This window comes from Haliotis rubra, unplaced genomic scaffold (assembly GCF_003918875.1).
Source record: "Haliotis rubra isolate DU_JTF1 unplaced genomic scaffold, ASM391887v1 Scf10, whole genome shotgun sequence".
NCBI classification, from domain to species: Eukaryota; Metazoa; Mollusca; class Gastropoda; order Lepetellida; family Haliotidae; genus Haliotis; species Haliotis rubra.
Window position 1 is genome coordinate 986,068 of NW_025764892.1, and position 22,435 is coordinate 1,008,502.

General features: G+C 40.1%; 1 protein-coding gene across 3 annotated transcripts; it reads right to left on the reverse strand.

Moving 5' to 3' along the window:
* Positions 1-262: 262 nt before the first annotated feature.
* On the reverse strand, positions 263-22,363 carry LOC124252681 (putative uncharacterized protein DDB_G0294196). 3 transcript variants are annotated; one of them, XM_046686436.1, is made up of 10 exons: positions 19,795-19,911; positions 17,514-17,643; positions 9,230-9,318; positions 7,868-7,896; positions 4,109-4,195; positions 3,191-3,245; positions 1,697-1,758; positions 1,578-1,632; positions 1,307-1,357; positions 263-413 (listed from the first exon to the last, which is right to left on the reverse strand). In XM_046686436.1, the coding sequence occupies exons 5-10, from the start codon at positions 4,157-4,159 to the stop codon at positions 331-333; spliced, it is 357 nt and encodes a 118-aa protein (XP_046542392.1). In that variant the 5' UTR covers positions 4,160-4,195; positions 7,868-7,896; positions 9,230-9,318; positions 17,514-17,643; positions 19,795-19,911; the 3' UTR covers positions 263-330. The 3 variants fall into 3 exon arrangements, with proteins under 3 accessions (XP_046542392.1, XP_046542463.1, XP_046542329.1); XM_046686507.1 differs by having other exon boundaries at positions 1,578-1,610; positions 1,690-1,758; XM_046686373.1 differs by lacking the exons at positions 263-413; positions 1,307-1,357; positions 1,578-1,632; positions 1,697-1,758; positions 3,191-3,245 and adding exons at positions 21,243-21,451; positions 21,734-21,842; positions 22,256-22,363.
* Between the last annotated feature and the right edge of the window lie 72 nt (positions 22,364-22,435).

Consider the following 22,435-nt stretch of genomic DNA (forward strand, 5'->3'; position numbering starts at 1 on the left):
ATAATTTTTAAGCATAAATTTTTTATGTTAATCTGAACAAAATTGCTGACCCTACTCCACGCCAAACACCCCACTCCACCACTACAAGTACACGTGTACAAAATTGATGGCCCCCTAGCTATCCAGAACCAAATGGATGACTGCCCCCTCCCCTTTAAAATCATCATTCCCAATTCATCCCCCTTCCCCTCACACACACAAAGACACACACGCACCATTATAAATTAGTATGAATGGTCACTAACAGTAACATGCATTTTGTCCATCGGATCTACATTTTGTTCAGCTCTCATGTGCAGAAGTACAGTTAAGTCCAGTTGATACTTCAAATCATATCACAAACTGCTCATCGCTGATGGTCTCAGATTCACCAAATTTCTGTTTCCTATTATTCAGGGATTGTTCTGTTGTGGCTGAAACATAAAAATAAATGCAAGGATAGATACAGATAGAGACCAGGGACTAGTTGTTTTACATAAATTACATACAACATAAAAACATCACTTCACTGACATTTCTGTGACCTCTTTTAAATTATTTACCAAACATATTCATTACAAAAACATAGGGTTTGTTAGAGGTAAAAGAATTTAGAGGTAGATGAAAGAAGCATGATGCTCAGAGTGTTTCACTGAATTATAAACGACTGAGATTTTCTCTATATTACTGAAATTTGTTGACAGACTTAACAAAAGGAAAAAGTGAATTTAAGTTTTATTCTTTTGCACTTTAGTCAAATTTGGCAAAAATAAAGTTTCCAAATGGCATGCCTATGTATTGACATAATCTCCATGAAGTGGATGTGCCTGCCATGATGAATGATAATAATTATTCCTGCTTGAAATGATTTGTGGAAGCGCAAAGAAAGGATCCATTCTGTTATGATTAGCTTAGGGATTCAGAGCTTGATTCCTTTATCTGAACCCCTTGAAAATCCTGGTTAGAATTGGTCTTCAGCAACCCATGCTTGTCGTAAGAGGTGACTTACGGGATCGGGTGGTCAGGCTCGCTGACTTGGTTGACATGTCATCATATCTCAACTGTGCAGATCAATACTCATGCTGGCGATCACTGTATTGTCTGGTCCAGACTCGATTATTTACAGACGCCGCCATATAATTGGAATAGTGAGGAGCACGATGTTAAACAACAAACCAACCAAAAACCATTTATCTGATGACAATCTGAAATTTCAGTTGAACACACTGGATTTTGATTCAACTAAATTCAATGATATCACAGCTCAAAATTATCTAAAAGCATTGTGACTTGCATACATGCATTTAACAAAATACATCACATTTACCTTCATCCTCCATCAGTTCTAGCTGTACTTGTTGTTCTGTAGCCTCTTTTGCTAAAACAAATTCAATCATATTAGCAATTATATGAGTCAAAATTTACATTTGTAAACTGTTAAGAGATATGCCTTCAAGTTAAGAAATGCTTTCGTAATCATTACCTGCTCAAACCTTTAACTACCTGCATTTACTTTATGGTATCTGGATTAAAAAATATATGTGGTGATCATTTAATACTTGATAAATGGTAATTTTCACTTTGTATCAGTTGTTCACCATTTGGTCGGGATGATTGTTGTGGTTGCTGCTCCTGTTGTTGCTGCTGTTGTCCCTGCTGTGATAGTTGCTGGTTGCTGCTGTGTCCCTTGACCTGCTTGTGGTTGCTGCTGTTGTCCCTGCTGTGATAGTTGCTGTCCTTCCTGCTGTGGTTGCTGCTGTTGTCCCTGCTGTGAATTCGCTGACAAAGAAAAACCAAGTATTTCAAGACCCAATAAAGAATCTGTATTTTTTGTATTTAGGCCAAAAATGTGCATGTATGTTGTTGATCAAATTAATGTCAATTTTATCAAAGTCATCATGTTCATAAGCTTTATTTATGCCTTTTCACACTGACTGGCCATAACCTTCAATCTCATCATATTGCATGCATGTAAATGTCTAGTAGCAAACATAGATGTAGACAAGATGAAATAATGAAATATGAACCAAATATGAAGACTCCACACTAAAACAGGCCAAAACTTCCATGTACTAAACTGTCTACATGCTGCTACCCAAGTGAAAGATCATGAAAGCCACTTTTACTTTCATCACAACTGAGTTGTCATTCTCACTGATAGAACAATTTTATTTTTCTTAAAAAAGATATCACATCACACTTCTGTAGCAATAAATAATCTCTCAATAATACTATCAGCCCTCAGGGAAGCTACCATATAATTTCTTCCCGAAAAATTACATATTTAGATTACAATATTAAAATAAAAAAGTTCGAATGAATTAATGCAACATTGCATTAAATGGACTCTCACACCCTCTACTGATTGAGCGACCCCTATAGAGTTATGTCCCTTGGAGCACTCTTTATGAATATTCTACGCACAACTTGTGATTGAAACCAGTTTGGCAAACACGGACAACACCACGTGTGACAGTTTTCGATGTACGGAGCAATTGTTTATATTCCATATATGGAAGTGTTCTCTGTTTGGAAGTTCTTCGGCTCCAAGTTTCAGTTATTTATTTCAGGAAAGTTGTAAGGGATAATAAGTCTTTTAATGCATCAATAGGAAGCTAAAGTGAGTGCATATGCCCGAACATGTATAATATAGGCCAAAATATTGTTGAAAATGTGTGACATTGTGCCTTTAAACATGAATTTCTTCAGTCAGGTTTCATGTGACCTATAATAACCTTGACCTTGGACTGATGCATGCATCCCACAGATCATGCATGTAATACTAACCAGTGGCATTTGGAAGTTGTACATAGATGTCCAAGACATTTTTATGGATTAAACTTCATTTTTATTTCCCTCATGACGTTTCGGGACCATTCCAGGTCCCTTCATCGGGTGACCTGACAGTTGAGACTATGATGTCGTCACTATTGTTCATGTCAATAACAAAAGTGAATATTAAATTCTTCAGTCAATAAATGTTTTAAACACCTATCAGTGATATTAAAACTACCCAATAGCCTATAAATATCTGAAATATGCCAAGTCAGCAGTATTCCAGCTGTATGAGGCAGCAACTCCAGGTAAGCAATACTGAAGCTATGTCTTATTTGTTTTTAATGCTGCACTCAGCATTTTCCAGCTATGTGTGGCATCTTCAAGGGTCCTCACAGTATGCAGTCATATGGAGACAAAAACATAACATACTTACCATCTGTAATGCTCAGGTTTCCAAAATGAACAGGAGGTCTTTTATACAGCTTATCCTGTAAAGGTTTACAAGAGTGTTTCACAAGTTTTGCAGCACAGTAAAAAGGAAATGATTGAAGCATAAAGATATGACCAATAGCAATGACACAAGCAGTTCCAAGGATGAGGACTCAGTGAAGACATGAACTTGTCAGATTGTGAATAGAATTATCATGAGACGGCTAGAGAGGCCTCTTAAGATGCCTATGTAGCATGTGCATGTTTGCACTGTTCCTCTAACAGTTGTACCCCTATCCCTTGTCAAAGATGTGAACTTGGATGCTTAACTTCATAACAGATTCTTCAACAACTTCTTCTGTTTGTTTTTAAACAACAACCAGGGATTTACAGGACGCGAATTCCTGCGTCCTATATGCATAAAAATTGACAATGGACATAACAAAATTTATTAGCTCATCCACAGGGACGCAGAAAAAGTCCTAATACTTTTTGTAAAAATTCCAATCAAGTGACAATAAGCTATCACTGAGTTTGCTACTAGCTGGGTGATGGTATTATTTGCAATTTAATTACTGTAACAATGTGATGATCATGATGCACAATACAATAACAGTATTAATAATAATATTCAAGTGTCTGGGACCCCCATTTTGTTGTCCAGGACCCCTGAAAATTAAGAGTATGAGTCCAAGGCACCCACAAATACTGACTTCACAAATCCCTGCAACAACTATTGTTGTAAGTTTGTTAAACAACAAAATTTAAAATTTTGAATCTTTAATGTTTTTAAGTTTCCAAATTGACATCTTAAACAAGGGGTGGGAGATGTCTAGAGATAGGTATGTAAATAAAATGAGTTGTTCCACAATTCATAATTCTCGTTTGATGACAAACAGACTGTAACTTGACAAATACACACCTGTTTTGCTGCCACGGCAATACGTTTCCGTATATCCCCATCCCTCAGCATTGCTTTTGTTGCATCTTCATTCAAAGCTGTCAATATCTGAAACAACATCAACAAGATGTTTACAAGAGTTTATCATATAGATCTAAGGATGATGATTTTTTTTAAAACTAAGAATATGTCAGTGAGAATCCTTGTAACTCTGGATTTATACTAATCTTTTAAAGCAACATTAGTACAAAGACTCCTGCCATGACATGTGTATTTCGCAGATGGACCTGCCTGGCTACTGCATGTTTGATCAAAAGGTTATGATTGTAATTATGACCAAAAGATATATAATCTGAAAGGGATGTTAGGGTTGTTTTTCTACTGTTTTGAAATTTGGTGGAAAGATAATTTTGTGTTACCTGTTTGAAATTATTTTTAGCACCCTGTCAATATTTTTAGAATTATGATATGTTTTCAATTTCTTGAGTGATTTTTGGAGTAAATTTTATAGTTTAGAATTTGAATTTTGGTAGTTACTTTGCCACTTTTGGATGTATTCCTGTTTTTATAGGCTTTTGTTTTCATTCTTAGATAATGGTAGTGCAGTTTTGGCAACTTGGTTAGCATGTTTGGCAGGGATCTATATGAACTCTACTACTTTGCCGAAGGATTCAAGATCCTGAGTGCTTTGAAGTATTGGAACTATTAGATTAGGTTGGTTTTTGGTGTTTTGAGTTTTTATTGCTTGGAGCCTGCCGGGTGAGTCTGTTAGAATTAAGATTTTATTGTGTTCTTTTACAATGGGTCATTGAGTGCTGTTACTATGCCTATTAGTTTCATAACAATTCTATCTCTTTGACTAAAGTTTAAACAATAAAGAGATGGTGATTGGCTTTGGTACATAATGGAGCATGTCTGTTATAAATGAAATCAGCAGAAGATTATGATATTACAATAAACGTACTTGCATATATGAGGCTAAATCTTAAAGGAGAATACGAGTGAATTGCAATAATTTGATGGGTGAAAGATAAAGTCATCAGAAACATTCCCATATTTTCTATTAAAAATTATGTATAATTATGTTTTAATCGCGAAAACAGTTTCTGTAAATCTCAGCTTCAGCCATTATGCATATTTCGCTGGAACCCATGTGACCTTTCCGCTCGTGACGTCAAATGTGTCTGGAGTCCGCCATATTGCCAAAGACCAAGCGCTACAGTAGTACAAATCGTGTTGTTTCTGTCGTTTTTTTAAATGGTACGATGGTGTATTGCGTAGCCTGGGATGCACGGCATCATCGAACATGGGAATGAACCACCATTTCTTCCGTTTTCAAAGTGAAATGACAGATTTCGGCAGGAGAAGTGCGCCGATCATTCCGAGTCGGACGCATATGAAAGAGACATGCACGCATGGGGTATGGAAATCCCCAAGCTAGGCTGAAGAAGGAAAAAGTACCCACTAGATTCATTAATTATACTCCATCATTCCCTGTAACAACTTACTGTCAGTGGTATTTTTAACATAAATTAAATCAAGTCCAATTGCCAGTCGAATTGCCCCCGCTACAAAATGACCCAGAAAATTTGGTCAAATTACCCCAGTGGGATAGTCAAAATGCCCCAATTTATTTAAAATGAATAAACATAGGCCATAAATGCATAGTTTTGTCAACGTTGATATTATGTTCTTCAAATATAAGTATATACATAGTAATGAGTTTACTGATGAAACATTCATCAGAAATATTACTTCCTAATAACTTTTATATAAAGAACATAATATCATAATAAGTTGACAAAAACTATGCATTTACGGCATATATTCAATCATTATAAATAAATTTGAACAAATTAGAATGAATGACCAAATTTGCTGGGGCATTTTGTAGCTGGGGCAGTTCGACTGGTACACATGAGATATATATTATCAAAATCAGTAAGAGATTTCACATGAGCTTGAAAATGTTTCGCTATAACGTTCTTTTCGGTTTGGAGCCCTAAATGATGCAGTCAACTTGAAACATTGCCGAATACAATGGCAAATCATGAAGTACTTGTTGCTTTCATTGTTTTCCATTTTGTCCAATTACGCACGTCGGCATCAGACTCGCTGTTTGTCAGTAGTGTGTGCCGTGAAAGTTGTTCTGTATTCGCATTGGCTGACAGGATGTCATTCTAAGGCTATGACCGAGTACCATAACTATTTCCGTAACAAAACAATGGGGAAACATGTCCTGACTAGTATTTTATAATTCACCAGTTTTCGGGGAATAACTTATCTGCGTCGCGAATATTATCTCTGCTCGACCAGGCTGGGATCTTGTATCGAGACTTGATACGTTATTAATGAGAACTAGGATCCTAAATTTTTTCAACAAAATAATTCCAGTGTAATTTTTGAAGCAGATAATTTTTATTTTCCTCGTCTGAAGCATAATTATTTTGTTTTTAAATCCCAGACACCCTACAGTCACCCATTGGACACAAAATGAATTGTAATCACATTTTTTTTTAAATAATTCTTAGTGACTGGTCATATATTTATAGGGGTGAGTTTGCTGGCTGGAACTGTATGACATTTTGCTGACAAATAGTAATCTTGTTAAATGATATGGTCTATTTTAAAATTTATTTTGACCTCAAGCGGTGCCTCCGTTTTGCTTGATTCTTCTTCTTCATCTTCAGTGGAAGATTGTGTTGCAAGATGTAAAATCGGATCGTATTGATACGGCAAGTTCTTGAAAGGCATTGATTTAGATGTTGGACGAACATGAATACATGACACATTTTATGGAAAACAACTCTTTTGTTCTTTATCATGACGCACTAGCTAATTCTTGCACCTCCTTGCAGGCAATTTCTTAAACTTTGTAGACAGAACTTATATCTTATTGAAAGTGTGTCCAGGAGATGAATCCTTGTCACCTTAGGCTAAGATTTATCTAATAAACTATGTAACTTATACTTTTTATAATATATTTTCTATGAGATGGGTTTTTATTAACATTGACTTGTGTCTTTCTCTAAGCTGTTACATATCCTGAAGACACTAATACTTTACATTCATATTTTCCTAATACCTGACTCCTAAAATATCAATTGTTGTGGTAATCAAAACTAAAATCTTGTATAAGTCTGTTATTCCATGATAATAGTTTTGGGGTGAGAGCACATGAATAATATCATTTGCCATATGAACAAACTGAACTTTCACTGTTTGACATTGAATCAAAGGCAATAGATTAAACAGTTGATTGACCTAGACTGTACTTTACCGTAAATCCAAAAGGACAAACTGAACGCAAATGAAAGGGTGACCATGGGTTTTCGCCCTCAATGAAATGGTCACATTGTAGGTGATTCAATATTCGTAAGTCAATAGATTATCTGACAAGTTATAAGGAGTGTTGGTTACACTTGATGTGGAACTTGCTGAGGAGAACTCTGAAGTTTGAAGCCAGAACTCGACTGCAATCTTTGTCATGTATGTCATTGTTTCTGCCATGTTCAGTGAAATTGGCACGACTATTTCACCACCAATAAATTAGGAATTTCCACATAAAAATGCCTCATTTTATTATTGTGAGCAGAGGACACTCATTTTTGTATATTAAATTCCACTCACATTAATTTCATGATTTACAGTATGTCACATCAGATCAATTGCTACAGCAACTGAGTGAATGACATTGACATGATCTTCATATATGGCAGGTATTCTTCATATTGGCATATAAAAATAAATTCTCGGAAAAATAATATCATGTTATCTTACCTTCAAAAAGGGAAAGTTGGAAGGAAAATCTGAAAATAAGTAATTCAGTAAGTAACTTAACCATGTCAACTGAATGTAAAAGATGATATAGAGTGAGAGTGCTTCTTTGAACTGTATATATCACTCAGCAGAAAATCCCTAAGTGATTAAGTTTATGGTTGTTTAACGCTGCACTCAGCAATAATCCAGCTATATAGTCTGTAAATAATCGAGTCCAAACAATCACCAAACAATCCAGTGATCAACAGCATGAGCATCAATCTAAGGAATTGAGTGAATGAGTGAGTATGGTTTAACACCGCTTTAAGACAAATTCTAACATGGATCTTTATGGCTATTAAGTTTATGTGTTTCAGACCTAATAGGGAGACTTTGTCATTCGAACCCATAATCATGAGTTTCTGGGGTGGCTAAAGCTGGAACTCTTGACAGTGCCCCCTAACAACTTATTTCTGGATTGGAGTGAGTGAGTATAGTTTTACGCTGCACTCTGCAATATTCCAGCTATATGGCGGCGGTCTGTAAATAATTGAGTCTAAACCAGGCAATCCAGTGATCAACAGCATGAGCATTGATCTAAGCAATTGAGAACCGATGACATGTGTCAACCAAGTCAGCAAGCCTGACCACCCAATTCCGGTAGTCTCTTGATTGGACAGTGGGCTGTGATTAATGGATAAAGAACAGTGTTGTAACATGGTCATCTATTCTGAAACTTGTCCTAGCTCAGCCCTCTGGCATACACAGTCAACAGTTGAACATGTCAACAATGACAGAAAACGTTTATGTCCGTATGTTTATTTGCAGCATACATAATCTGAGGAGTCATATCACACAGAGCTCCAGATAAGATTTAGCTCATGTGGGTACTGTACCCACTGTATTTTTTTGGAGTGGGTATTATGAATGTTGAGTGGGTATTTCATTTTCCGTTACCCACTGCTTTCAAATATGTGCATATTTCAGTCATTTTACTCACCTAAGTATATGTCATTGAGTAAGTTTACTAAGCAGGTATGTTCTGCCTTATGTCATACCTAATCAAAACCAACTTTAATATAATGGAAATGATTTCATAAAAAATCACTCATCCTATACTGACAGTACAACACTTGTCCTATACTAACAGTACAACTTGATAGCAATCGATGTCTTTTTCATTACGCAAGTGATTATTATAAATATATTCTGTATGCATTTGTTTTAACTTTTTGCGTATCTAACATTTTAAATGCGTAATTGGTACGCAACAATTATTTTTTCAATGCGTAATTGGAAATTTTCTATCCATATTTTACCCGGATACGCAGCTTATCTGGGCCTCTGTCACACATAAACCAGTGAAATAATTGAAGATATTACCTGTTATTGCTGGCTTGTGTCCTCGTCCATAGATAAAGAATATAATGTTATAAACTGTTGATTGTATTTTTGTTTCCACTCAATTGAATCTGTGAAAAGAATAGATCATAATTTTTCTCTGGAAACAGAAATGCAATATATCTACAAAATAAATAAACATTAGTTTTTTTCCCTACTTACAAACACTGCAAATCTGCGGACGTAACATTCAGCAATTTTAACTCACTTCTACATAGAAAAACCTCAAGGCTACAAGTACTGAGACATTTGTAAATTTTATAATAAATTGTATACTACTCAAAACAAGTTAAGGGTCAAAACTATTAATGGCCATAACTACAAATATAAATAACAGTAAAATGTAGCGATCATATTACAACTCAAGCCAACATTTCATGATAACCATAACGGGAGACAAAAACAGCAGGAATGTCAGTGATTGCTGATCAATAAGGTCAAAGTGACCTACTGTCAGAAGTGAAAATTCAAACGCCAACATTGGACTAATAACGTATGTAACCACCTCGAGCATTAAGACAAGCAGTACACCTCTGTCTCATACTGTTCACCAGATCGTTGGAAGAAGGCTTGGGGTATTGTCTGCCATTCTGCAATGAGATACTGGGCCAGTTCTGCACGGTTGTTTGGAGGCGTGGTTGTTCACCGGCCGACGCCCTTACTCGCCCCAAGCATGTTCCATAGGGGCTAAATCTGCTGAATATGCCGGGCATTCCATGTGCTGAACATTGTTCTGTCTACAGAAGTCCGTCACAACACAGACGCGGTGTGGTTCTGGCATTGCCACCGCCGAATATGGATCCGGACGCCGTATGCGCTACAAACATTGCAAAACAAGGGGTCTGATAATCTCCCGTAGATAGCGATTTCTCGTCAGGGTACCATTAATGACATAGAGAGGTGTCCTTTGATGAACGGAAAACGCACCCAAACCATGACACCCCGCCCAAATGGCAAACGTTGGTTGACGTTAACGCCAGCAAACCTCCCTCCTGACGCCAATACACCATGAAGTTCTACCATCATTGAACTGTAGAGTAAACCTAGACTCGCCGGAGAAAAGAACTGATGCCAACTGAGCACGCTGCTTAGCTAACATGGCGCCTACACTATATTTATATACTTAGCCTATCTCACATGGTATGCACTTGTTTTGAGTAGTATATATTTCTATTCTTCTTCTATGACCATGTGTGGAAATGTGCTGTAGGCTAAGTTGAATCAAATCTTACTGGCCTCTGACCCGCCCTGACCTCTTCCCCACTCAGACATCAGCACCTGTCAATCATCTCCGTAAGCGTGCAGCTCGCTCAGATGATCATGTGACTACCTGTGCCTGTCATTCTCGTCTTGGAGCTTCCAGTAATCTGTGATGTGGGGCAGGTCGGGTGGGTATCCATCGCGTGAGATAGGATAAGTATATAAATATACAATTTATTATAAAATTTACAAATTTTTAAACTTATCCTATCTCACGGTATGCACAATCCCACAGTTGGTAGGAGGGCCACAGATTACCCCGTCAATACGTACAACCGGGAAGACGCATAACCCCAAGGAGGCCAGGAGAAAGCACCAACTCCCGATATGCAGACTCCAAACTTGAGATGGGTTTCTTGTAACCCCTTGGCTTACACAACACAAAAACTCTAGGGAGTGGGCGCTCCCGAATTAATGTGGTTTTCAGGCGCAACTTTTGACAAGCACAATGACGCAGTTTGGCAAGTAGGCCCCGCCGCCCTGCGATTTATCAGGTGACCCCAGTGAATTAAAGTTGAAGACCTTAATCTGGCCAGTCCCTGCTTCGAAACTACCCCCCACAGAGACACGCTGGAAGGCGGTGAAAGAGGGAATAGCTCGGTTGCTCAACTAGTTTAACGTTCAGTTAATCGGAAATCAACACTTTACTGACGCAATTGCTCGGAGAGTAGAGGTCAGTAAGCGGAGTGTCGATCATCTCTATGGCCTCACAGTCTATTAAGTCATAACTTATGACAGTGCAGACACGCCCTATTCCCATAGGTGAGAATAATCTAATCCCAATAGAAAAAAGTGCCAAGACATGGATAACATCGATATATTTTATTATGTACAGAGCAACACCGACCAAGAAGGATAGCTTTATCTGCGAACACGGGCCGATGACAATTGCTGCGCCAGGTCCAAGGGGCCGAATTGATGTAGACCTTCCACGTCTGTAACCGATAGGTCCCTCAGGTAGTGTGAAGCAAACACCGTATCGGATCTCCAAAAACAGCCCTCCATGATGGACTGCAAGGAACAATTTCTATGAAGAGCCATGGTGGAGGCAAGAGTTCGAGTCTCATGAGGCTTCGCCGTCGACGGTGGAGGTAGGTCAGCAAAGGCATAAGCACGCAGGATCGTAGTTCGCATCCAAAATGCCAAGGTAGTACGGGAGACTTCCGAGGTGGAGGCAGTAGACAATGGAATGAACAATCTCTTACGCAGTCTGCGGCGATCCTGTGAGGCAGCTAGGTAAATCCTTAATGCACGCACCAGGCATAAGGACAGATCCTCTGTGTCATCTGGGCCCAAGATAGTGGACAACGGCGGAATCGTGAATGTGCGATCCGGCTGTCCTGGTAACTGATTCTTGGCGAGAAAATCCCATCGCAAACCAAGGAAAACTTTCGCATGTCTAGACCTTTCAAACCGCACCCGAGAAACATCAAGAGCATGCAACATCCGAAAGAGCATGCCAAGGCCAAGAGAAAGAAGGTCTTAAAGGAGACATGTTCAAAATCTTTCTCCTCCAAAGGTTCGTAATCAGCTGACGTGAGATGAGCAAGTACAATGGAAAGATCCCAAGCTGGAGGCCGGAACTTCCGAGATTGGTCAGCCAGTTTGTAAGACCAAATGAGAGACTGGAGTTCAGGGACAGTGGACATCTTCACACCCGAGGCCGCTGCAATAACGGTGTTAAGAGCAGCCAGGTAGGTAGATAGTGTAGAACCTCTGAGTTTTCTGGAGGTTCGTAGATGTTGAAGGTACTCTGCCACCATCTGCGGGGAGGCCATAGTTGGGGATGAGACGCCCTTCTTCCTGCAATACGCTTCAAAATTCTTCCATTTGTCATCGTAGAGTGACCTCGTAGAAGTACGATGCGCTGTAGAAATGGCAGTAGCAACCCGTTTAGAATAGCCCTTCGCCGTTAACGACCGATGTAGATGCGCCAAGCGTGCAGATGGAGCGTCAACGGGGACCAATGTAGCTGGTCGGAGTGCGGATGTATCAGGAGATCGGGTCGAACGGGAAGTGGTACGGGATCTGGTTCGGCTAGGTCTTGAAGGTTTACAACCAACTTCTGGCCGGCCAATAGGGCGCGACCAAAAGCAGAGTCATCCTCTGAGTTGCGCGCAGTTTCACTAATATGCGAGGAAGAAGGGCCACTGGCAAAACGCTTAAGCGTTCAGGTCCTCCCACGGAATGGCTAGAGCATCGAGGTCCCAAGCCAGAGGGTCCGGAATCGGTGACACAAACCGAGGCAGCTGATGGTTGAATCGGATGGCAAAGAGATGTCAATGGAAGACAAGGGGTCTGGAACACCTGAGGATGTAATCTCCATTCTGTTGGAGAGGGACGACTCGGCCGGGACAGAGAATCTGCAATGACATTCTTCACCCCCGGAATGTGGTTGGCTCGGACTAAGATGTTGAGAGAGTCCACCAGATCGAAGAACTGTTGGGTCCACTGCAGCAGTTGAGTAGACCCCGTAGACCCCATCCTGTTGATATGCCAAACCACCGCTGCGTTGTCCGATCGGATCATGAGGGAAGTTGCTCTGAGGACATCCTGCCAGTGACTGATTGCAAGAATCACCGCCCTGAACTCCAGAACGTTGATGTGACAGGCGCGATCGACGAGAGACCACAGCCCTGCCACTTGTTGATTGAGAAGATGAGCTCCCCACCCGTGTTGAGATGCATCCACATACAGGTGGTGAGACGGAACAAACGGCCCTAAACAAACTCCGTCGCAAACATTCAATTCTTCCATCCACCACAGGAGATGGGGATGGAGCTCCAGAGGTAGAGTGATCAAGGCAACGGGATCTCCCACTCTGATGTAAGGCGCTAGAAAGAACTGCAAGGGACGAAGTTGTAGTTGACCCCTGAGGGTCAACGCCTGAGCCGACGTCAAGAGGCCCAGGAGCTCCTGCCACTGATGAAGCGTCCTGGGGTGCGCCAGTGCCAGAGAGACCAATCGCTGTATCTTGCAGAAACGATCCCTCGGGACAAAGAGTTTGTTGACCCTGTGTCGAACACTGCTCCAATGAATTGAAGACGGCGCATAGGGACTAGTTCTGATTTCTGCAGATTGATTAACCAGCCTAATTGGCGAAGAAGCTGTATCGCAAACTGCATGTGATGAAGCAGAAGGGCATGATTGGTCTGTGCCTGAATGCAGTCGTCGATGTAAGCCTCGAACACTATTCCCTTGCGGTGAAGGAAACTGGTGATAGGCTTCATTACCCGTGTAAACAGCCACGGGGCCGAAGAAATTCCAAACGGGAGGACATGCCACTGATAGTGGGTGCCCTCGAAGACAAACCGAAGGAACTTGCGATGAGCCGGGAAGATCGGGATGTGCAGGTAAGCATCCTGGAGATCCAAACTGACCATGTAGTCTCCTGGCTTGATAATGGTCTTGAGGAGTGCCACCGATACCATGCGAAAATGGGGCAGAGGCTGCAGAAACCTCTCGTTGAATATCTTCATGTTGAAGATTAACCTCAGTTTGTCCGAATCCTTCTTGGGGACCAGAAAGATTGGAGAATAGAACCCCGGGACGGTCGGAGCCTGACCCAGGGATTCGATCGCAAGTTTCTTGAGTAAGGTGTCTATTGTGGATCGAAGAACAGCCGTCTGTTGAGCAGGATACGTTCTGCGATCCGGAAGTAAAGTGAGAGGAGGATCCCGATGATTGGCAGCTGAAACCCCATGGATAACATGGAGAGGACGTAAGGGTCTCCCAAGATGATCCAGTTGGGAGCATAGGTCCCAAGCCGGCCGCCTACTGGGGAAGTCAGAAAGGGCACGACTGGAGATGGAAGAACCCAGTCGCGTTCTAATGTCATCAAGTCACTGTTTGTCAGGCCTTTGCGAAGTGGACTGGTCGGCAGTGGAAGCTGGTCGTGAAGCAGAGAACGCCCAGAGAACTGTCTTCTGCCAAAGGATCCCTTTCCACGAAAGGAAGCAGTAGAACCCGCACGCAGGTCCGGATTGACAGGAACATAACGGGCTGGTCGTCGCCGACGCAACGATTCCTCCACCTGCAAACATTGGAATTTCAACAATTCCACTGACACTTGTAAATGAGCATCTTGACCAACTCTGTTGGCGACATCTCTAAATCGCCCGTTGAAAAGAGACCTGCCAGACCACGTCTGCCAAAAGAGATCAGTACGGAACCTATCCTCCCATGAGGATAAGTGCAAAGGCCCCCTGCGACGCACAGCTGTGATATACGAAAAGAAGTGAGCCAACTGATCCAGAATGGTCTGAAATTGCTCTTGCAATAAGACCATAGCCTCTCTAATATACGCTTGTTGATGGGACGTAGCATGTGCAACCGACATAGCCACCGCTCCGGTAGTTGTCAACACCATGTTGAGTGGCGCCATAATCTTCCTTATGACACCATCCAGATGCAAAAGCTCACGATCCTCCACCAGGAACGGCGAGTAGGCTTTCTGTTAGTTCCCAGCAACGTAATATCATCATCCACCGGACGGGGAGACGATCAGTGTAGAGAAACAAGGCACATGAGCAGATGCCAAATTCAAGCGAGGAGCCGTGAACCCATCCTTAACCTTTCTCAGGTTACCACAAGCCTCATCCAGAGATGCTGCCAATTGAGTAATACACAGTCGAGGCGGGAACGTGATGGAACCGAAATCAGCTGGCTTCATATCAAAACAGGATAATAAATCCGCCAACGAACTACTACGCTGTAAATGGAGGCTATCGGCAATCCAGATGAGTAGTTGAGGTGTGTCAACAGCATCCACGCTACCATCCGACAGTGCCGTACCATCAGAAGAAGGAGATGGCGTCGTCGAACAACGAACCTCTAAAAGTGGAACTGGATTGGTCGAAGGACCCGATGACTGAACAGTAGTGGAAGTTGCTGGTGCCTGATGCCGTAATGCTGACGCTACCACTAGCACAATGGCATCAAAATCCACGGGTTGAGAAGTCGAAACCTGTAACATATGCTATATTTGGGATTACACTTTCTTAGTAAAGTACAGATTCTAGTACTCCATCCGGGATTCGAACCCACACCCTCAGGGTCAGGCACCAAATCGCCAGCACACAAAGTCAGATGCCTAGACCGCTCAGCCACTGTGGCTTCCACAAAAATGGAAGTCGGACAACTGGTAGTCTAGACTGTGGACTTTGTGTAACCCTTTGTGTTGAGATGTCACTTGAGATGTAATGCTAGTAATCAAGCACCACACAAGAAAACCCCCACCTCAGGAACAGAAGTACACTGAGGAATAGGTATCACCGAAAAGGGATGGGTTTGAAGAGGAGACGTAGACAACACGACAACCCTAGGTGTTGAAGAGCCTTCTAAAGTGATGGGGCTAGACGCATGCGGCCGGAAAAGTTGACGTAAATTTTCACTGAGGTAAGAATCCAACGCCTCCCCTAGGAAATCTTCAGCAGTCTACAAGCTACCCGGCGATATTCAGAAAAAGCATCATCATTGAGGTCTGCACAAAAAGTGCAAATTTGAGACCACTCACAACGTCCTAAACAATCAACACATAAAGCATGTGGGTCTGCCGCCGAGAAGTTGCTGTTGCATTTATCGTACATACACATAGCCACATACTTCAGACAACTGTTCTAAACTAAATTTTGCAAAATATTCCTTACTGTTTTAATGTACTGTTTACACATGAACTGATGTATTGTAAAACAAATTCGTAACATTGAAAAGATTATTGTCATGAGTTCACTAAATTATTAAAATCAGTGAAAATTGGTGAATTCTTAACAAAACTTACATTAAAACGCAGCACGACATTTGCACATGCTTTTCAGCAATTTGATGCATGATCCTGGTGCAATTCATCTGCATAAGGTTTACAGTTGGTTCCCCCATGTTGGTGGAGAAACCAACATATAGTGAATGTTTTAAGTGAGTCTGAACTTTTGATGGGAAGTATATATACAATGGTCCAGATGGGTACATTGACACATCCACACAATGACACACATGGTACACTGACAGATTCACAGAACGAAACACATGGTACACTGACACATCCACACAATGATACACATGGTACACTGACACATCCACACAATGATACACATGGTACACTGACACATCCACACAATGGTACACTGACACATCCACACAATGACACACATGGTACATTGACACATCCACACATTATGACACATGGTACAATGATAAACTGACACACATACATACAATGGTACAGATGGGTACACTGACACACATATAATGCTGCAGGAGGTCCTTTAAATCTTTCCTTGGATATGGAATGATTTTACCCAAGATTTTCATCAGCACTGAGTAGCCTCATCAAGGCAATGTGCCCAGCCATCAATGCCACCATTGTGTAACATTGTTTCAAGGTGTGTCACCATTGTGTAACATTGTTTCAAGGTGTGTCACCATTGTGTAACATTGTTTCAAGGTGTGTCACCATAGTGTGGCATTGTTTCATGGTATATGACTAAATAGAGAATCTCACCCAAGTGTCTACTGATATCAATTATATCAACGAGAGTTGATAAAGTTACAAATATCCGAGGCTTGTCGAGGATATTTTTACCTTTATCAACGAGTATTGATATAATTGATATCAGTATACACGAGGGTGAGATTCTATTTATCATCAAAAATCATTCGTTGTGTAGTTTTCAATGAAAAATGCACATCTTTCCACATTGTACTTCCATTAGACTTGCAGTTCAGCGATGTCATAGCATTGTGATGTCACCAAGTTCATGACGTCATAGCATTGTCTGGGCATTGTACAAAACCTGCTGTCAAAACGATATCTCCTAGGAGATATCATATGATCTCAAACAAGCGATATCTCCTGTGGAATACAGTTTTGGATGATAAAGTTGTATATCACTACTGTAAACAAATGGCCATAAAACTGCAACATTGATCTAAGAAGAAGCATTTACATATCTACAATTTTCGGGATCCAGATTTCACATGACATTCAACATGACATAATTGCATTTACCCTTAATATCACCAAAGAGCACCAAGACAAATCTTTTATTTGTTGCATCATATATGAGTGCCAGAACTTTATCGTGCCCTTGAACTGATGCAGCAAAACTTCCATCTTCTGGAGAACATTCAACAAGTATCTGAAATAAAAAACAAACTGTAAATGTCACATTCATCAAGGTTAAAACATTTCTACAAGGACATGGGAGGTGACATGAGTTCAACATCACATTTAAGTTTATATAAATCATATCATAGAGTGCACTTACATGTATGGATGGCTTTTTGTACCATTCCGGGTAAACAGACTTGGAGGACCCCACTTCTTGTTGCATCCCCTTAATATCGAGTGCTAGGTATCATAACAACAAATACCTCCTCTGAGCAGTTACCCTATCCTCTGAACCATAGATGTCTTTGACATTTTGATTGTAGGACAAAAAAAAATCCTGTGGACAAAAACTCACAAGGACAAAAACCCCTTGGACAAAAAACCCTTAGGTCAAAAACCCATAAGGAAAAAAAAAACAAATGAGGACCTCTGGACAAAACCCCCAAACATGTTTTACCTACTCAGTGATTGACTTAAGTGACATGTTTTGATTGAATCAGTAATAGAGATTTTCAGTGATAGGCATTAACAGGCTTCATTAATTAACTTCGTATTTCGTTTGCAAACATTAGTAAGGATGAAGCTGACTTCAAGAGTATTAAAAGTTTAATTAGTCAACTTAGTATTTAGATATGTACACATTATTAAGTATTTCAACTCACTGTCATATTACAACTGGCATAAATATATGCTCCACAAACTAAGCAGACAGTAGCATTCCAGCATGGAGGTATTGAAGAATAACATTGACTTTCTGATCGGTGTGGGACATAACATCAGGTTGTGTTGATGGTTGGTGCTCAAGTTGTGATGTACCCAGTTTGTGCTAGTGCTCATTATGTATGTGATGTCGGCTAAACAAAATAGTTGAATGATAAACAATCTTCATTATTCATTTGGAGCTTCTTCTTTTTTTTGTCCTACATGGTGGGGGAGTTTGTCCCAAGGGTTTTTTGTCCTGGAGGGCTTTTGTCCACAGGGGGTTTTGTCTGCACACCGGGATTTTGATGGATAATAATGGAAGCTTGTTCCAAGTGAGTGCACAGCTTTCTTAACCCATTCATCATGACAATAACAACATGTCAGCCATCTTGTTCAGATTTGAGTTTACAAGTTGAGATTACAACAGCATTGCAGATATTTAGCAATATATAAGGTACCATCTTTTTTAAGATTAGATCCCAGTTGAGATTACAATACCATTGCAAATCATATTTTATCAAAATATAAGGTGATGAAGGCTGGAATTTCTGGGGTATAGGTAATCAACAGTCAGGTAGTAAAACTGGGAGTGAGTGTTTAATGACCGAAGAGCACAGTCAACAATATTTAAGCTACCAAGCCAATCAGGCACCATGGAAATAATGGATCCACAGCAAGTCCGGTTTTGATGCGACACACTTTGACAGAACTCACAATTAGTGAAACAATACAGCAAGTCATGATACAATGCATATCAAGATCTGACATGCATCATAGTATGCATTGTTAGTTCCAAAGCAAAAACTAGCTGCAGACATATGGTTGTAGAGGCTGCTTTCAAAGGCCATATTGCAAACTTTAACAATCTTTATACTGTATCTTAATACCATCATGACCCAGTATGTCAATTTGGTGATATTTCATGGAATATACTTGAATAATGCTTTGCTTTGCATCGAAAGAGAGCTTTGACAAGGCAACGTAGACACGCACAATTTGTGTATAGGTTTGAAGCCCGACTTGAAATGATAATTGCTACTCATTTTGCAACTTCTGATTAACAAAAATACTGGGGGTAGAGAGTCTCAGAAAACAAGTAGTAAGTATTTAAACAAGTGTATAATCTTGTCCTGATACAAACAAAAAAAATTTTGGAAAACTCACAATGCACTAGTACACAAGTGTATCATTTCTCCCCAACAGTTAACCAAGGGCAATTTATGCAACAAGAATCGGGATCAGGGAACCTACTCCATCCTAGAACACCCAAGGTTCAGGAGGAGGAACAATGTTAAAGAAACAAACTGTACTAGCGGTTATGCTGAGATCATCCTTTAAATTTCACAAAAAAACAGGAACATAAACTGGTCATTAATAATTATTATAAGCATTATATTGTTTTTCAGAAAGATGAGTGGAATGGGCCAAAATGTGTACTAGATGAGCTAAATGTCAGACGCTGGGTGTCAATACTTACAAACACATATGTCACACTGTTGACATGGAAAACAGAGCAAACACTTTCAGGATGAGTAACAATTTTCTGGAAAATCCTGAGCGTTTCTTCCTTTGCAGGAGGTGAACTTTTCTCATTCTGAAAATGATAAAAAACAATATATTGAAATATGAAATACAGATACATATCTTCTTCTCACCAGAATATTTTTGACAACACATTTGAGTTGATAGACACCCACCCAACCCAGTTACCGATGTAATAGGCTTCTCTGCCCAGTGACAGTTGAAGTTGGCTATAATAGGGTTTAGGACCGTGTGTTGTGTACTGTTTTATGTGGTGATGGTAAAGTAGCCAACTTCCAAATAGGCTCTATGAATCAGGCCTCATTGCTGGTAAAACATAACAAATAGAAAAGAGAAACTCAATAATTTATTTACAAAGACCTAAACCTATCCTAACCCAACAACCTAACCTAATCTACACCTAACAATCTAACCTAACCCCAAACCCTAACGAGACATGGCTCTGATTTCAGAGCCTATGTCCAAAACAAATAAATATCTTAAGTTCTTATGTAACCAAAAACACCTATATACATGTACTTGGTCTGCATAACCAGGACTCAAGCAACTGAAATACATGTCCTCACCTCTGGTGAACCAGCAGACTAAAGACCAGGAGTGTTGTGAAGCTACTCCCTTTATAGGGCTAGAGGCAGGCAGTGCATGTGCTGAACATGCCAAGCAGACCACACCAACCTGTGGCTATGCATATGAGCATAGCCGAGAACACACTAATAACCCATGTTATTTTAACCCAACCCCAAATAGAACTCAAACCTTATATAACCAGGATATATATCTGACACCCTCAGGTAACATTTACCCCAAATATCCTAAACTACCACACTGATAACAACATATTTGATAACCCCCTGGTTATAGATAATGACATATTTCATAGCCATGGGCCCAAAATGTCAAAAAACAACCAAATAAGAGTCATGAAATAAGTTCACTTAAGTGTTTGTCATGGTTCCTTAGAGGAGATGTAGTTTTAGTGAGAAGAAAGGCATTTGATTAAATTTGTGAGCATGGTTAATATGGCAGTGTCAGCTTGCAGTTTCCTAACTGAACATCAGATTTTGAACTTCTTGTACAATGGGAGTGGCATCTCTGATGGGAACAAGTCATAGGCAGGATCCAGTGTGTGTGTGGGGGTGGGGTTTGTAGGTGTTTGCAGAGGTGCGCACCCTCCTTTTGTCCTGAAATTTTATTAAATGACCATTGAAACTTTCGTGAAAATGAAGTGTTATGGTGATGTCTCAGGAGAAAATACTTTAAAATGGCAGTGCACAGTGAAAAACATGCCATGATGCTAGCTCACTAGATCTTTGTGTCTTCTTAGGTATGACTTCTTTAACAATTAGTACAACAATCCCTGAAATATAATATTTAAATACTTGCCTCTATTTCTTCAAGAAACTGCTTCACACTAGGATAAATCTCTTTTCTGGGCACAAGCTCATACTGGCGTCTGTCAGATGTGTCATCTATGTTAATGCCAATTAAAACAGGTTTGAACCGAGGATGGAAACTGTTTGTATTCTGAATGTCCTTCTCTCCAACGACCACATCCCCTTCATATGCAGTATGTGTTTCACCTTCTTCTTGTACTAAACAACAAGGCATACTATGCAGCAAAATTGTACCGATGAAAAGGCAAATAAATATACAATCGAAAGCATGAAGTCATCTTAAATGGCATGGCAGTTAGTCATTTGTACATACCCAATTATCACTATAATTTCAGACATAAAGAAGGGGAACAGTTGTTTACAAATGATCGAAGACAAACACACTTTTTTAGACCATTTTAAATTACAGTGCCCATTTTCTGTGTTAAATATGTTTTTGTCAGTTTCAAATAAACATAAAGCAGTTCTTTGTATACATACCTTGTCTGGCCTGTCTTTTCTGGTTGGACAGAGTGCCATCCTCTCCAGGAAGAGCATACTCTTTCTTTGTTCTTGAGTGCCCTGCTCTTAATTCTTCCTCTGTAGGCATCTATAGGATTTAGCAAAAATAAATGTGATGAATTATGAACAAATGGCTTTGTTAGTACATTGCAAAAACTTAAAGTTACATTTTCATAAGTAGACTAGGCTCTTTTATTTTGGAATATTACACTTTACAATGACATCAGGGACCAAGCTAATAATTGGGCCTCTTGTACAATGAAAAGCAGGTCAAGAATGAATGACGTATATGTTGAGTTTTTAAAGTATTCCTTGATCTGGAGTCACAAACTGATTAAAGGTGATGTATAATGGACAAAACCACTTATAGAAGCCGTCACTCATACGCTTTACAGCATACAGCATACGCTTTAAGTCACAATTATAGAATATTCATTCCCTGTGGATGATGATTTTGTTTGGATCTAGTAGGTACGTTGTAGTATTTAAGAATTTACAAACCTCGATTTTGGTGTGACCGCACTAAAAATATAATGTTGATAAGACTGTTATGTATGAACAACTCCTTGTGCAATATCGGTTTTGGGAAGTGTTTGTGGATAAGCTGGGCCCCGTCTCGCATATCGCAATACATATTACCGTGCGCAAAGGGAGCCGGGAACTAGTTTGTGATGGGGGAAT

What these genes read in the sequence shown, in the direction of transcription:
- LOC124252681 (XM_046686373.1), bottom strand. Translation starts at nt 21,842, where the DNA reads ATGCCTACAGAGGAAGAATTAAGAGCAGGGCACTCAAGAACAAAGAAA. An exon ending in GAAAAGACAGGCCAGACAAG is followed by an intron (nt 21,452 to 21,733) that starts GTATGTATACAA and finishes CTTGTTGTTTAG; the next exon opens with TACAAGAAGAAGGTGAAACA. An exon ending in ACAGTGTGACATATGTGTTT is followed by an intron (nt 17,644 to 19,794) that starts GTAAGTATTGAC and finishes TTTTTATTTCAG; the next exon opens with ATACTTGTTGAATGTTCTCC.